At 37.6% G+C, this 17,121-nt stretch overlaps 1 protein-coding gene and 1 non-coding gene across 2 annotated transcripts; one reads left to right on the top strand and one right to left on the bottom strand.

The window, feature by feature from the left end:
* The first annotated feature begins 514 nt into the window (after nucleotides 1-514).
* Nucleotides 515-6,673, top strand: LOC136166151 (lysozyme C, kidney isozyme). The gene is made up of 4 exons (XM_065932187.1): nucleotides 515-745; nucleotides 2,372-2,536; nucleotides 4,402-4,480; nucleotides 5,761-6,673. Exons 1-4 carry the CDS (start codon nucleotides 610-612, stop codon nucleotides 5,825-5,827), a joined length of 447 nt encoding a protein of 148 aa, XP_065788259.1. The 5' UTR covers nucleotides 515-609; the 3' UTR covers nucleotides 5,828-6,673.
* A 1,586-nt stretch (nucleotides 6,674-8,259) lies between these two features.
* Nucleotides 8,260-8,362, bottom strand: LOC136168035 (U6 spliceosomal RNA). Its single transcript, XR_010663200.1, has one exon. It is a non-coding gene; the product is annotated as a U6 spliceosomal RNA (small nuclear RNA).
* Nucleotides 8,363-17,121: the final 8,759 nt, after the last annotated feature.

Here is a 17,121-nt window from a genome sequence, read left to right as displayed (position 1 = left end):
TCTAATAGTGAAACATTGATTTATAAATTAAGAATTTACAATAGTAACCAAAAAGTTAGTAATGGAAATTGGCTGAATAACATAGTGTTGTGCTATATACTTATCGGAACAACATCGGAACAACAGGCAGTGCGTCATGTCCTTTTGTGGAAAGTGTATATAAAATAATATTAATGGAAAAACACAAAGGCAACATACAAAAGGCACATAAAGCAACTTAATGAAAAAAATTTAATGAAAGATTGAAACTCATTTTCAGTTGAGTCAAATGTTCATTCAGATATTTTTTCTTTATACTTGCTCAAATTCATAATAAAATAGGAGGAAGTTTCCTTTTTGGCAGTAGTGCTAATCCCAATTAGTCCTGAGCAACATCTTTAAACAATGCCATTTCACTGTTTTATTGCAGATTAATTCTTAGATCGTCAGAATGACGATCGTCATAAGAAAGAAAAGTTTGAAGTTAGTGAACCAATAAACATTTCCTGTTTTCCACATGTCTCAGAGAGTGGAGCTCCCAAACCAGTCGCATAAGGAGGAAGTGAAAACACGTTAAAAAGCAGGGCCAGCTCCCCTGGCTCAGCCTGGAGGTCTGGCTTCTCAGTCGACATGAAGGCTCTCCTTATCCTGGGGCTTCTCCTCCTTCCTGTTGCTGCCCAGGGCAAGCTCTTCGAGCGATGTGAGCTTGCCAGAACTCTGAAAAGATTTGGAATGGATGGCTTTAGAGGAGTCAGCCTGGCAAACTGTAAGTTAACTCTTTTTCATCCTTTCAAATAGTTAGCCGGGTGTGGAACAGATACTAACAGAGGGTGAACAAAAAGGAAGGGTCTTTGAACGTTTTTTTCTTTCTTGGAGGGTTTATACAGTTCAGTTCAGTTCAGTTCAGTTCAGTCGCTCAGCCATGTCTGACTCTTTATGACCCCATGAATCACAGCACGCCAGGCCTCCCTGTCCATCACCAACTACCAGAGTTTACCCAGACTCATGTCCATTGAGTCGGTGATGCCATCCAACCATCTCATCCTCTGTCATCCCCTTCTCCTCCTGCCCCCAATCCCTCCCAGCATCAGGGTCTTTTCCAATGAGTCAGCTCTTCGCATCAGGTGGCCTAAGTATTGGAGTTTCAGCTTCAGCATCAGTCCTTCCAATATGAACACCCAGGACTGATCTCCTTTAGGATGGACTGGTTGGATCTCCTTGCAGTCCAAGGGACTCTCAAGAGTCTTCTCCAACACCACAGTTCAAAAGCTTACACAGTCCAAAAGCTTATACACTTACAATGGTTAAAAACATCAACTTGTTCTTTTAGAATCAGATGTACCAGGTGAAGGATTGAGGCATGGTGGGTCAAATTCTATATCATTCTAAGCATACCAGGTCCCCATGAACTCCTCTAGTACTACTAAATTTGACAGGTGGCACATGCAGACTGACATTTTAGCACCTGGGACTTGTCTGTCAAGCCCTTGATGTTTGACTCTAGCCATTTCTAATTTGGATCTTGGGTTCTGAATAAGGCAGTATGTTTCTCATTTTTAATCTCCCTAACATGATGATGCACTTTTAACAGCAAAGTTTTTTTAAAATTACATTGAACTCTTAAAACAGGGACAGTAGAACTATTTTCCCTCAATCAGTATCTATATAAGGATCCCTGAAAGGCAGCATGAAATAACATTTTATTATTCTGACTCTAGTTCATTAATTATTTTTCATTTTCTCCCACAGAATTTAAGATGTACCCTAAGGAAAATTTCCTTTGTATTTTAGTCCATATTTGTCAATGTCATCACTGTAGTTTTCATATTGAATTCAGATATTTCCCCTCCATAACTATTTTTGAATGAGTTAGCCAATGGCTAGATGGATGGATGGATGACCCAGCCTTTCCTATTCTATGATTCTTGCCTGGATTATAATTTGATACCCAAATTCACCTTTGGTATCATAAATTTTCTTTCTCCCAGAAAATCCTTATTTTTTGTAATAAAAAGCATTTTCCATTAGCTTATGCATCTGCTGCTAATGACCAAATCCACTCAAGAACTCTGTTGATTTTTCTGTTCTAGGCTCAATCCTACCTGGGTGTTAGTAGTAAGGAAAGTGTAATAGCAATGGAAGACACAGTTATTTTAATATTTTTAAAAATATGTTATCTTTTTCATTTGTATTACCAAATCATTTGCTAATAAAAAAATTCTCTGAAGGGACCTTTAACACCAAAGTGGTAAAACACTTTACAAGTAAAATACATCTTTATACTTATAGAGTAAGTCATTAGTAAAATAGAACTAGTTAAGTAGAACTGATTATGCTATGAATTGTAAGTCATATGATTTGCTCTTTATTACTCAAAATATGTTTTTTTCAGGGATGTGTTTGGCCAGATGGGAAAGCAATTACAACACACAAGCTACAAACTACAATAGTGGAGACAGAAGCACTGATTATGGGATATTTCAGATCAATAGCCACTGGTGGTGTAATGATGGCAAAACCCCAGGAGCAGTTAATGCCTGTCATATACCCTGCAGCGGTAAGACAAGATAATGTGGAGTGATGGCACAGGACTCACCTGGTTATACCTATTGAATTATCCAAAATGTTCGTTCAGATTTTTCCATAAACATCTTATGGGAAAATTGGAACAATCCTATAGGTCAAGATTCAATAGAAATAAAAAAATCTTGAAGGATTCATCAGGGACCTATAAAAACTCCATCTTAATATCTAGAAACTCTATTATCCTCCTCCTAATTTCTTAAGTAAGAAATTAAAGAGCTGGTATCATAAAAGGTTGCTATTTGCTAACATCCAGGAGTTTCTGGAGTGACCTATCACTTCATCACAACTGGACATGTTGATGCTTTGTAAAGAACAGTGCCATTCCTACAGTTTTCCTTGTTTGGGGAGGATTAGTGATAATTTTGTTGCATGGTCTTTTTTTTAAATCTACCCTCCTTTATTGGAAAACAAAAGAATTACTAGTTAATCAAAGTGGAGGAATATGTGTGATGTTTTAAAAAAATTGTTTTTACTTTTTATTATAAAATATTTAAAATATACTGACAATTAGAAACATTACTATAATAAGCATCAATATGCTCATCACATACTTTAACAGTTGTTAACATTTTGGCATATTTACTTCTTTATATATATATATACACTTCTTTTTGCTGAGTGATCTTAAGGTGAATTAGAAACATGACATTTCATTTATAAATTCTTAAAATGAATCTCCAAAAACACAGCTCCTATATAAAAATTGTCATTCTAACAAATTTACAGATTTGTTTAATTGGGGTGAAACAAGTATTCTATTGACTTCCTTTTAAAATAGGGAAAGCATGTGGAATTTTTTTAATTTTTAAAAAATTAATTAATATTTTTTATTGAAAGATAATTGCTTTACAGAATTTTGTTCTTTTCTGTCAAACCTCAGTGTGAATCAGCCATAGGTACACATATATCCCCTACCTTTTTTTTGAATCTCCCAAGGCATGTAGAATCTTTAGTCCCTGAAATATTGGAGAAATATAGCAGAATTGATACTGATAAATTTTTAAATATAAAAAACTCTAATAGAGAAGATGAATTTAAGAATATACTTTTGTTCCCAGTTAATTTATTAAAAAAATTTTATGTTATAGATTAACCTGTTGTCATTGAATAAAAATTCTTACTACCCAGACATGTATGACCATTGGTAAATTTTGTTTTCCACATGTTCTTTTGGAATATGCAACAATCCCGGACATGAATGTAAAGCTATATTATACACATTTGTACTCACATATGAACATGTAAGCAATGTGGTTTTCAACAAAAGTGAAATTGTACTATATTTACTGCTTTACAATTTTGTCTTTATTACACAAAATTATTTTTGTCAACAAATACCAATCCTTATTGTTTTTTAAAGATGAATAGACTTTCACTATATAAATACTCTATAATGTATCAACCTAACTTTTACTGTTAAACATTTAGGCTGGTTCCATTTATGTCCTTTATTAATTGCTATGAAACACTTTGTATACATATCTTTCCGTACATCTCTTATTATTTCTTTAGGATCAATTTCCAGCGTTGAATTGCTGAGCAAAAACCTGGCTAGGCCAGTTTCTGCTTGTTTGTCTTTTTTTTTTTAATAGTGCCTAGTAAAAAGAAAACCTTCTATCATGCTCGTTAAGAATTCCAGAGCTTCCAAGCACTTTGGTAAGTGAGAAACAGATGCCAAATGGGATGGAATGAAGAGTTTCCCCCAACATCAACAGATATACAGACTCGAACATTATTTTAGCTGTTCTTTCCTCAGCCTAAGAGAATAAAGCTGACTGAGCCTAAACCTAACATTTCTATGAATATTATTTTCACTTCTCACCACCTCTTTTTCAGTTTTGCTGCAAGATGACATCACTCAAGCTGTAGCTTGTGCAAAGAGGGTTGTCAGTGATCCACAAGGCATTAGGGCATGGTATGCTTTTTTTTTCCCTTTCAGTTTTATTGAGATGTAATTGACATAAAGCACTATATAAGTTCAAGGTGTACAGCATAATGATTTGACTTACATCAGGAAACAGTATCACAAAAATTTTTTTCTTCTATTTCTTTAATTTAGTGAACATCCATTGTCTCACATGGATACAAAATTAAAGAAATAGAAGAAAAAAATTTTTGTGTGTGATGAAAATTCTTAGGATTTACTCTCTTTTTAACAATTTTCATATATAAACTATAACAGTGTTAATTATATTTATCATGCTATGTATTTGTTTTTGCTCTTTAGTCACGAAGTCATGTCTGACTTTTGTGATCAATAAACTGTAGCCTGCCAGGTTCCTCTGTCCATGGGATTATTTCAAGCAAGAATACTGGGGCAGCTTGCCCTTCCCTCCTCCAGGAGATCTTCCTAACCCAGGGACTGAATTTGTATCTCCTGCATTGCAGGCAAATTCTTTACTGCTGAGCCACCAGGGAAGCCCCATGCTGTACATTATATCCCTAGTATTTATTTATCTTATAACTGGAAGTTTGTAGTACCTTTGACTGCCTTCATCCAATTCCCCTTCCCTCACTCTACCCAAATTCTCCTGTGGTTACCTCAAGAGGTAACCACAAATTTGACCTCTTTTTCTTTCACTTTCTTGCTTTGTTTGTTTGTGTTTGAAGTATAATGGATGTACAACACTATGTTAGTTCCCATTACAGAGCGTGGTGTGTGTTAAGTATTAAAGGAGAGAGCTCTTTTATCCTATTGTTATGAAAGAAGTGAGAGGATATTTCCAAGGATCAAAGTATGGTACTGAGACCTGAAAATTGCAGCTTTAGATTCATGCTAAACGGTGTATAACATAGAAACCATCTACTTTAACTGATTAAAAATCTTATTCTTTTACTCCTCAATTTATTTTTGGGAATTTCTAGGCATTTTAAGATTCTCCACCTTATACCAATTCCTTGTCATATCTTAACATTATTTTTGGAATTTATGGAACGCACTGCATTTGTGCTGTGAACTCCACAGGACTCAACATTTGCACTCAGATGTTCTGTGCCCTAGAGAAGATTTGGGGGAGATGTGAAGTCCTTGCTATACGAATCTCCAGTTAATAAACAGCAATACTTGGATCTGCCTGTAGCTTTTATTTCATGTATTGATAAACTGTGTTGTTTTCCCAAAGGATTTGAAGTATATGTAATACAATGAAGCTATGTTTCAACCTATTACCATTTGTTTCATCTTTCTCTCTACAGGGTGGCCTGGAGAAATCGATGTCAAAACCAAGATCTCACGAGTTACATTCAGGGCTGTGGAGTGTAACCTTGGAGTTTTCACTTCAGCCCATTTTGTCTCTTTTTCATATTAAGGAAGTAATAGTTGAGAGAAAGGTCATACTTTCAAACAAATAATGTTTTTTACAGAAGCAGGAGCATGTGGTCTTTCTTTTAAGATACTTAATGTTTACTTCATGTGTTTATTATTTGATGTTAGGCCCACAGTGTATTTCAGTTTGTTAATAGACCTAATGCTGGTGAATATTTGTCTAAAATCTTAATTATCAAATATATATCCAGAACATTCAGTTCTTAAAGAAATAGCACAGACTGAATCTTGAATCCTACAAGTACTCCCCAATATTCAGTAAAAATATAGCAAAATAATATCTTTAAACAAATTGATCTTGGGCAAAATCCCACCTGTGTAATAGTCATGTAACACCTTCACCTGTTCAGTCATCTCCAAAAACAGTAAAAGATAACCACTTTTTGTTGGGCAATATAAAATGTTAAATAGAGCAGAATGCCAAATAACTAAAAATGAAGAAAGTCTGATTTAAGAATTTTGTTTTCATAAAGTGTGACCTTTGTTTTAAATGTTGTCTTGGAAATGTTGGATTTAAACAGCTTTAAAAATAAGCTCAGAATTTATATGTCAATCTCTTTTAGTCCTTTTAAAGAACTCAATTGTGCATCTTGCTGTCATGAATGATATAAAGACAGATTAGATGAGCTGTTGTTTTTTCTTCATGTTATAAGCTTAGTTTCATGCATTATGACAAATTCAGAGGCAGAAGAGTTTTAAGTTTTAAATCATTGCTAGTTAGTCCCAGGTGTGAAATCATGAATGCTGTAAAAAGTACCTTTTCAGTAAAAGCTTTGCAATTTATACTTTGTCTTTCTTTGTTAAGTCATTTAGTGTCTCTGAAAAAATATATACATCACATATATTTGAGAAAAAGATTATCTGACACTTAGTATTTCCTACATCCTCACCTGTACCAAAACAGCTAGATTTTTTTTTCTGTTTGTATATTCTCTTTAATCATAGAATGAACATTCACATTAAGTAACTCATTTTTTCCTCAATGGATTTAATCATAAAGAGATAGCGTGTGTATCATCTTAAAAAGACAGCTCTTACAAAAACCAAAAATAACTAAATATTGCTGAAGAAAAATCCATAAGCATGCTTACAGATCTCTGTTTTTTTGTTTTTTTGGCCGTGCTACTAGGCTTGTGGGATCTTGGTTCTCTGACCAGGGATTGAACCTGGATCCTCCACAGTGAAAGCCTGGAGTCCTAACCACCGGATCTCCAGGGAATTTCCCTCACCTAATTCATAAACACAGATCTCAAATGGGCCGTCTAATCAGCCTGGTCATCTCAGTCACTTCCCTGAAATCCTTCTGTGTTGGTGTCCCAACTTCTCAAAATGACCGTCACTATTTACTTCTTCTCCCATTTCAAAGTCCCGGCAGACATGCCAACCACTGGCCTTCCACACTCTGTTCTTGGTAGACAACGCAGCCTCACATAGCTCTGACCGAACAGAAGCAACTCATATAAAATCCTCCCCTCCTGGCCACCATAACAGAGCTCATGTCTTTCCGTGGGCTCACCCTCCCTTCCTTCCCCTTCATCACTGGGATGAAGGGCCTTGCCCCTGCCAAAGGCAGTGTTTCCACGAGCCGTCCTCATCACAGCCCTCTCACCACTCCAGTTTAGGCTGAGGGTTTCCTGGTCCTCCGTTTCTCCCTCTTTGCTGGATCATCCCCTTTACTGTACAGACTGCCCTGGTAACCTTTGATCTTACAAATAATTCTCTGTGGACTCTGCATAACCCTCCAAGTACAACATCATTTTAGACTCCCTTTTACAGCAGCTATCTTCCTGATGGCTCAAGAACACTGAAGCTTTTCCACAACAACTGTGGTTTTGGTGGTGGTTTAGTCGCTGAGTCATATCTTACTCTTGCGACCCCATGGACTGTAGCCTGCCAGGCTCCTCTATCCATGGGATTCTCCAAGCAAGTGTACTGGAGTGGGTGGCCATTTCCTTCTCCAGGGGATTTTCCCAAGCCAGGAATCGAACCCGGGTCTCCTGCACTGCAGGCAGATTCTTTACTGACTAAGCTATAATGGAAGCCCACAACAACTGTACCATTTTATATTTCCATGAGCCATGCATGAAAATTTCTAGACATTTTGATTAAACTTGTTATTTCTCTCTTTCTTATAATAGCCATCTTGTTGGGTTTATAGTATGACATTGTGAACTATGATTTTATTGATTTATTTTTTCCTTGAGTTCTACCTGTTTTTGCCTCTTGGAGTTTGACACTTGTTTTTAGGCACATACACATTAAGAATTGTTATGTCTTCTTGGAGAATTGACCCCTTTCTCATTATGAAATGAATGTACTTCTTTATCAACTGTGATTTTTTTTATGTCATAAAATGGGCTTTCATGTCTAAAAATACAGAAGGCTTCACGAATTTGTCTGTCATCCTTGGGCAGGGACCATGCTCATCTTATCTGTATCATTCCAATTTTTGTATATTTACTGCCAACGCAAGCCCCAACTGTGATTTTTAAAGCAACTCATCTTTAGCCAGTCTTTCTAAAGCATTTAACAAAAATTTCCTTGAACAAATTGTGTTTACACTCATGTTTTGTTATTACATAATATTAAGCTATGAAATCACAGGAAAAATTACTATTGATACAGTTTAGGAACACATGCACTGAGTCTCATGGAAAGTAATTAGTAATAGAAGTTCCTGGACATAAATGTGTGAATAAGTCAGTGTTTTAGACAAATTGTGTAGCTAGGTTATGTGTTATTGTTGTTGTTTGGTGACTCAGTTGTGTCTGACTCTTTGCAACTGCATGAATGGCGGGTTATGTGGAGGGTATTTTAATCAGTTCTTATCTTTGGATATTCAGGTCATTTCACTAGATTTTTGATTTGTATAAAGGATGCTATAATGAATATCTTTATAAGTAAATCTAAATGCACATCTTTTCCAAAAAGTAGTTTCTTGTGGTGCTTGATTTAATGAGTATGAGCAATTGAATTTTTGTTTGTTTTTTCTTTTTCTTTTTTTCTTAACTTTTTTTTTGTGGAGTTTTTTTTGTTTGTTTATCTGAACAATTGAATTTTTGACACATGAAGTTACTCTAACCTTCACCACAGCTGTATGTGAAAATGCATATTTCTTCACATCCTTTTCAGTAATAGGTGCTATAAAATATATTGATTTTTAGTGGTGAAAATTGGTACCTTTTAAAATATTTTGTGATTTTTTTTTACGTTAGCTTTAAACTCAAACATTTAAAAATATTGTATTAAAAATTTTTTAATGTTAGCGTGCTGCCATCTAGTGATAAATTTATGTAAGAAGTAAAAGAGTAAGTCATAATTTAGTAATTTCATCTTGTAATTGAGGAAACAATTAAGTGTATGCATTCAGACCCCAAATAATATAGCCGATTAAGGGCAAACTCAAGAGCTGAAAAATCCAAGTCAGGCTCTCATCCAAGATCTGAAAGATTCTTTTCTTTTCCATTGTTCCTGTTAAGTCACAGCACTACAGTCAAACCAAAAGATCAGGTGATGATGAGAATAATACTCTGATTATTTTGATGAAAGCTGTTAATAAAACCTTTCTCTCTTTATGCTGAAAATCTTTCTAAATTTTCTCAGTGCACATAAAAACAGAAGGGAAGGAATTTTGTAGGAACATATTTTCTATTTATATATAGATTAATTAGGGAATATATTTAACATCTCTTTGAAAAGTATAGTATTCTAGTATCATTATGAATAGAATTCTCAGGGTTGGTGTAAGATTGTGGGCTTAATTTTACTTAGCTAGTGATATCAGTTTTGTTTTTAACCTTAGGCAGAAAAAAAAAATGCCCCTTTCTGAATGCCATGTATATCCTGGAATACTATACATGGCATTCAGAAAGGGGATATAAGCCAAGGAAAATTCTTTCTGCCTTTTGAGAGTCAGGAAATAAGATAATTCATACCCAATGAGTACTCAAAATGACTACAATGTGCAAAATTCCACGAGCACACAAAGAAAGAGAACCATGTGTTGTTTTGGAAGAAAGCAGTTGAAGGGACTAGTACATACTGGCCACTTTCCCGTGTGGTATTTTTAATATAAGCATCAAACAAATTCCGTTGGAGTTCCTTATTTTACAGGTGAGGAAAGAAACTTAGGAAGATTCAGTAGCAAAGCAGTAATCCACTTAGGATCAGAAGAGCCAATCTAGAGAATGTGACAGTGGGACTTAGTGGTTATTACTTACAGAAGATGGGAGACGGTGTGAGACTCTACAGTCAAAGTATAAGAATCAGCATCAATACAGAAAGCAGATATAAAGTAACTAGTATTAAATCTAATAAAAGATGTGCAAGCCCTTTTGGAGAAAGTTTTAAACTTTTAATGGAAGGCACTAATATTGACCCAAAGTCAACAGACATATCAAGTTCATGAACAGGAAAGTTTAATGTAGTAAGTGTGACAATTCCCTCCAAAGCGACTTAGCATTAATTCAAAGTCTATTAAAATTCCAAGAGGTTTTTCAAATCTTACTGGATATGACAATCTCATTCTAAACTTTATATGGACTTAAAAGCAAATGATAACCAAGAAAGAGACAGGGGAAGAGTTGCTCCATCACATATGAAGGCTTATTATAAGATAGTGCAGACTTTCTACAGGAATAAACAAATAGGCCATGGAACAATATAGAGGTATCAGAAACCATATGTATATGAAAAATAGAGTTTAGGCTAAGATGGAAATTGCTATGAATTATACAGGAATAGAAAAATGAGATCTTTACCAAATACTACATATGAATATTAATTCTAGGTAGATTAAATGTGGACTTAATGGGAGAGGCAAAGCTAGACTATTAAGAAGGAAACAAAAATAATTTTATAAGAATAAAATTATTATTTATTTTATAAAAATTAATTCTCTTTTAGAGAAAGATTTCTTAAGAGGCAAGTACAAATCATAAAGGAAAATACTGGGAATTGTGAATAAATTAAACTAAGAACTTCTGTTCATTAAAAGACACCACGAAGACAGAGAAAAGACAAACCCCAAAGTGGAGAAAGATACTTGAGACACATAAAACTGACAAAGCATTAATATCAAGAATATATACTAAACTACAGATTTATAAGAGGACAGAAATTCAATAGAAAAATGGGCAACAGAAGCAAGTTAAAGAAGAATTCACACGGTATTATTCTATTCATATGAAGTTCCAAAACAGGCAAAATTTTGAGAGTGTATTAGAGATTCCCATGTAAGAAAAACAGTAGAAAAGATCAAAGAAGTCATGAACAACACTTAGCATAGAATTTCTGGAGGCAGGGAGGCAGTGGGATGCAATGACGGGAGAATGCCGCAGGAGGCTCCTAAGGTGGCATATTGTATTAGTTAATAGGGTTTGAACTGTTAATGTACATTTTAGGTATATTTAATACACATTAAAATTTCAGTGGTAGAAATAGCCTATGGTTACAGAAGTCGAGCTGAATTCTAGATCAAGTTACCATCATAACTTGATAATGCTACTAACATGTGTTTAAGCTACTTAAGGTTTATCTCCAAAAACATTACAAGTGCTACTTTAAAACAATTGATTTCACATTTATATCTGAAGATTCATTTGAGTTTGAGTTGACTTGAAGTGGGAGATAATCCATCGAGGCCGTGGTGGTAACAGATAATGTTATAACCAGTCTCCTGCTCCATAAGATTGTCAACAAAGAGAAAAGAAGCATGTGTAGCTTGGAAAAGCATATTTTAAAACTACTATTGCTTTGATGTGTTTTATTTCAAACTTTCAAATAACATCAATGTAAAACATAAGGTTTATATATATCAGAAGTGAGCTTATGACACTGCTTTCTCTCAGAACAGCCTTAAAATACAGTATGGGTTAAAGGAAGCTGACTGCCTGGCCAGCAGTGTCCCAGGGCAATGGAGTGGGTGCTGGGAGAAGCGCAGTTACCAAGAATGGTCAGTAACAAGATAAGCATTCGGAAATGTGAGTTACATGTGAGGCTACACAAAAGTACATTCTGGGTATTTATTTTCTTAGGTGGAGTGCAGTGGGCAATACAATCGATGTATATGGGTGTGGACTGAATAGTCACCCTCCCTCACTGAGCAGACTGTTCTGGAGTTTTCTGCCTCCTAGAGCCATTCTGGGTGAGGTTTTGCATTTAGTAATATACCTGTGCCAAGCCATTTGTATATTCCTTATGTGATGTGGTGCATCCTTTTTTTTCAAAAACTGTTTTGAAAAACAGCTATTCATGCTAATGGATTCCAGATTTTGGAATGATGACTTCAGTTGGAGTCTGCTTCTTGAAGAAATTAGCTAAGACGGAGATGACCAGAACAAGCCTTCTTGGGAGAGAATGGGGCCCTAGCGTAGTGTTGGAAGCACCTACCACTAGATGCAGGACAAGAAGGGGGTTAGGGTAGCTGGTATGTGGGTGCAGTGAGTAGTGTCTTCCAATACTTGAAAGGCCTCAATTACCAATGCCTGAGTGCTTACTAGATGCCAGGCACTCTTCTAGGGCCACAAGGAAAAAAAAATACCTTCATCTCAAGATTAGTGAATAAACGAAAAGATAATTTTTGTTTGAAACAGTGGATATTTTCATCAGTCTGGGGGCTCCTGGTCTTCTGCTGGGGTTCCCTTGTGGCTCCATGGTAAAGAATCTGCCCGCAATGCAGGAGACCCGGGTTCAGTCCCTGGGTTTCATATCCTGGAGTAGGGAATGGCAACCCACTCCAGTATTCTTGCCTGGAGAATTCCATGGAGAGAGGAGTCTGGAAGGCTACAGTCCATGAGATCACAAAGAGTCGGGCACGACTGAGTGACTAACACACACACAATCTTGTTACTGAGTTCTTTTTGGGTGTTATGGAGCTAACTTGGCTAAGGAAGCTATAGCTCAGGAATTTCACTTTTTGAGTGCTTTTATATGAGCACTTTTCAGAGTTAGTCCCCAAAGAGGCATTGCTGCAGTATTTAGGATATCTGGGGAGGATATCTGGATTTATGTGAGGTCAAATATGTTGTCCAAATCAGGATGTTGTATAGTTAGCATCTCTCTCCAGGTGGAAGAGATTCATTCATTTTGACAAATGTGCTGACCACAGATCTAGGAGCTAGACATGTATCCTTGGGTGTGACAGATAGCATCTTTCCTCTCTTGGAGCTTATGTTTAATGAAGAAAGAGACAATGTCAAATATACCAATTTGTGTTAAAGTTATTAAGTGAAATAAAGCAGGGTATTTTTTTATATAGGTTCATCAAGGAAGGCCCTTATAAGGTGCAGTTTGAACAGAGATGCAAAGACAGTGAGGGTGTCAGCCTTGTGTATATCAAGGAGGAGACCATTCTAATGGAGGGAATAGTAAGTGTGAATGCCCTGAAGAGTAAATGAAGCATCAAAGGATGGTAGGATGAAGGAAGAGGAGAATGCTTGGAAATGGATTTTGGGGGGTACTTGGGGGGCATGAATGGGTAGGGCTTTATAGGGAATGGTAAAGATTTTAGCTTTTACTCATGCTGTGACAAGAAGCATGGAAGGGTATGAATAGAAGAGTGACAAAATCCCTCATTTCATCACTGGTCGCTGTCTGAAGCAGAAGCTGTTAGGGAGCAGTTGTGGGAGCAGGCAGAACAATTGGGATGATTTTGCATCATTAGTGCAGGTTAGAAATTAAAGTGGTTTGATTGAGGTAATAGCAGTGATGAAGCAGTTAGACTGAATATATTTTAAGTCAACTTCATTTGTTGATGGATGAAAGGTGAATGTGAGAGAAATCAAGAATATCTCTCTAGTAAAATTTTTTTTTAAATGGAGTCATATTCTACTGAGATAAAGACTGGAGGGTGGGGTGGGAACGTTTTTTCATGAGAGAAGGAATAAAAAGTATTGTGCTGGACATGTTGGATTTGAGAAAATGGTTAGACTACTAAGTGGAGATAGCAAGTACTCATTTGTTTGTGTATATCTGGAATTCAGGACAATTTTATGGCTAGAGATGCAATTGTGTGCAATATCAGTGTCTAAATAGTATTTAAAGCAGTGGGACTGGGTGAGATGACAACGAGAATGACGGGTTATGAAAAAAAGGTCAGCAGCCTGAACCATAGGGGACTCCTATGCCTAGAAATAGGTAAAATAGAATGATGCAACCAAAAGGAGATAGCAACTTGTGAGGTAAGAGAACCGAAGAAGAAAGGAGGAGGGAAGGAAGAGAAGAATGAGGGTGAAACAAGGAGGACAAGGAGGGAGTGTGGGATAAAGAGGAAGGAAAGTAGCAGAAGGGAGGAGGGAGAGGGAGAGGGAAAGTTGGGTGTCTCAGAAACCAAGTTGCACAAAATAGGGAGTGACGTGTGTCACATGCTACTGGGGGTTTTGATAAAATGAAGACTGAATTGACCTTTTGGTCTGACATCTTTAATTCATTGGTGACTTTGAGTGGAATGATTTTAATGGAATGCTGAGGATCAAATGATGATTGGAGTGAATTCAGGAGGAAATGGTTGGAGAGGAAGTTCTTAAAAGAGTAGCATTGTAAAAAGAAATGAAATGGTAAGTAACTAGAAGGGCATGTTATTAATCAGTGGATGTCTGGAGTCTTACACAAACTCAGTGTCATGCTGTATTCAGGAATGGCCCAGCCACATTTGAAAGGTCATCTGCCACATGTTACCTTGTATATAATTGAAGCCTCCACAAGGAGCCCACATTTTTACAAGATATCCACCTCCCAGTGAGTTACTACTAGTCAGGGAGTAGTGAGAGTATATAAAGTCTTGGAATAATGACCTCACCAAGACTCCATAGACTTAACAATGGAGCTTCCATTTGTTCTCACATAGTAAGCCTGTGTCCTCATAGGGGACTTGAAGGGAATAATGAACTTTTACCAGAAATTTGTATCTATCTACTTAAAAAGAGCTTATGTTTCTAACAGTGCAAGCACTTGGCAGGAACACAAACTCTCACAATAACTCTGGTCTTACATTTTGCAGTCATACTTACACGATGGAGAAGTTTATTTGCCTCCATCTCCTTGGGTGGGGAAGATCCCTTGGAAAAGGAAATGTCAACCCGCTCCATTTTTCTTGCCTGAAAAACCCCATGGACAGAGGAGCCTGGTAGGTAGGCTACAGGTCATGGCGTTACAGAGTCAGACAAAACTGAGTGACTGAGCGTGCACACAGATACGCTCCTTATATATATTTATTTATTCAGGATAATTTGTGAGTTAGCATATGAAATTAGAATCTAGTTCTTTTGGGGAAATCATGTAGGTGGTTCTAATGATAGAATTCCTTTGTAGAAGTGGAGAATGAATTTGGTAACTGAAAGAAACAAAGTGCCTTCTATCTTCTATTTAGAACCAGCAAATAGATGGGGAAACAATGGAAACAGTGAGAGACTTTATTTTTTGGGTTCCAAAGTCACTGCAGATGATGACTGCAGCCATGAAATTAAAAGACACTTGCTCCTCGGAAGAAAGGCTATGGCCAACCTAGACAGCATATTAAAAAGCAGAGATATTACTTTGCTGACAAAGGTCTGTCTAGTCAAAGCTACTGGAGTTTTCCAGTAGTCATGTATGGATGTGAGAGTTGAACTATAAAGAAAGCTGAGCACTGGAGAATCGATGCTTTTGAACTGTGGTGTTGGAGAAGATTCTTGAGAGTCCCTTGGACTGCAAGGATATCCAACCAGTCCATCCTAAAGGAAATCAGTCCTGAATATTCATTGGAAGGACTGATGCTGAGGCTGAAACTCCAATACTTTGGCCACCTGATGTGAAGAACTGACTCCTTGGAAAAGACCCTGATGCTGGGAAAGATTGAAGGCAGGAGGAGAAGGGAATGACAGAGCATGAGATGGTTGGATGGGTGGTATCACCAATGCGATGGACATGAGTTACTGAGTAGGCTCCTGGGTTGGTGATGGACAGGGAGGCCTGGCATGCTGCAGTCCATGGAGTTGCAAAGAGTTGGACACGACTGAGCGACTGAACTGAACTGAGAAGAACACGGGGACAGGGGAGACACATTCTGTATTTGTTTCCCGGCACTGCTATAACAGTGGACCACAAAAACAACAATGGAATATCACTGTCTTAAAAAAGAAGGAAATCCTGTCATGCTGCAAAATGAATGAACCTTGAGGATGTTACACTGACGTAACACTGATGTTAAATAAGCCGGTCACAAAAGGAAAAGTACTGTATTACTCCACTTTCATGAAACATCTAGTTTTGTCCCCAGTGAAACTTATGATTCCAAATTTCCCATAAAAATAATGGAAATGAAAAGTCACTTCTATTGGATGCCAGGAGCTTGCAGGAGAGAGAAATAGAAGGTTGGTTTTGGGTGGATATGAGGTTCACTTTTTTAAGAAAAGTTCTAGAGACCTATTGCACAACAGTGAATGTTGTGAATACAGTTAACTGCCAAAAAAAAAAAAAGTGATAATAAAAGATTTTGCTAGCTTCTGAGGGAGAGAAAGCGTGACCTTCTTGTCTAGCTCCTGCCCTGTGCTCTACCCCTCAGGGGCTGAGGCAGCTGGCTGGCCGGCCTGCTGGCTGGGCACCTCCACTGCAGCCTTGGGTGCCACCGGCCCTTAGCCTGGGCCCCTCTTGGTGGAGCAAGTGAGCGGATGAGACTGGGCATGCGGAGGACTGCTAACCAGGCTTCCAGTGCATTTCCTTGCCTTCCTAGACCTGGTGCCCCACCGTCAATCTCCCCAAACTTCCTCCTCTTGCTACAGTTTCTGCACCAGTCTTTCGGCCAAGGTGGCCATGGTGGAGGAAGATGGCAGAGTAGAAGAATGTGCACTCATCTTCTCATTTGAGAACTCCAAAATTACAACTCGCTGCTGAACAACCGTTGACAGGAGAATGTTCGATCCCACCAAATAAAGATACCTCACGTCTAGAGGCGAAAGAGAAGCCCCAGCAAGACAGTAGGAGGGGCAAAATTGCATTTAGAATCAAACCACAACCCCCCCCCCCCCCCGCCGAGACACTCGGAGGTCTCAAACAAACCTTGGGCACACCAGGACTCAGAGCCCCCACAGAGACTGAGCCAGAACTGTGTCTGAGCATCTCCTGAGGAGGTCCGGGCAGCAGTGGAGTGCCGCAGGGGCGGGGGTGCTGGATGCAGCAGACCTGGGTGTGGCATAAGCCCTCTTGGAGGAGGTCACCATCAACCCCACCATAGATACCAGAACTTACACAGGACT

This window comes from Muntiacus reevesi, chromosome 4 (genome assembly GCF_963930625.1).
Source record: "Muntiacus reevesi chromosome 4, mMunRee1.1, whole genome shotgun sequence".
Taxonomy (NCBI): domain Eukaryota; kingdom Metazoa; phylum Chordata; class Mammalia; order Artiodactyla; family Cervidae; genus Muntiacus; species Muntiacus reevesi.
Note: the sequence above shows the minus strand (reverse complement) of the source record. Positions and strands in the feature narration are given on the sequence as shown.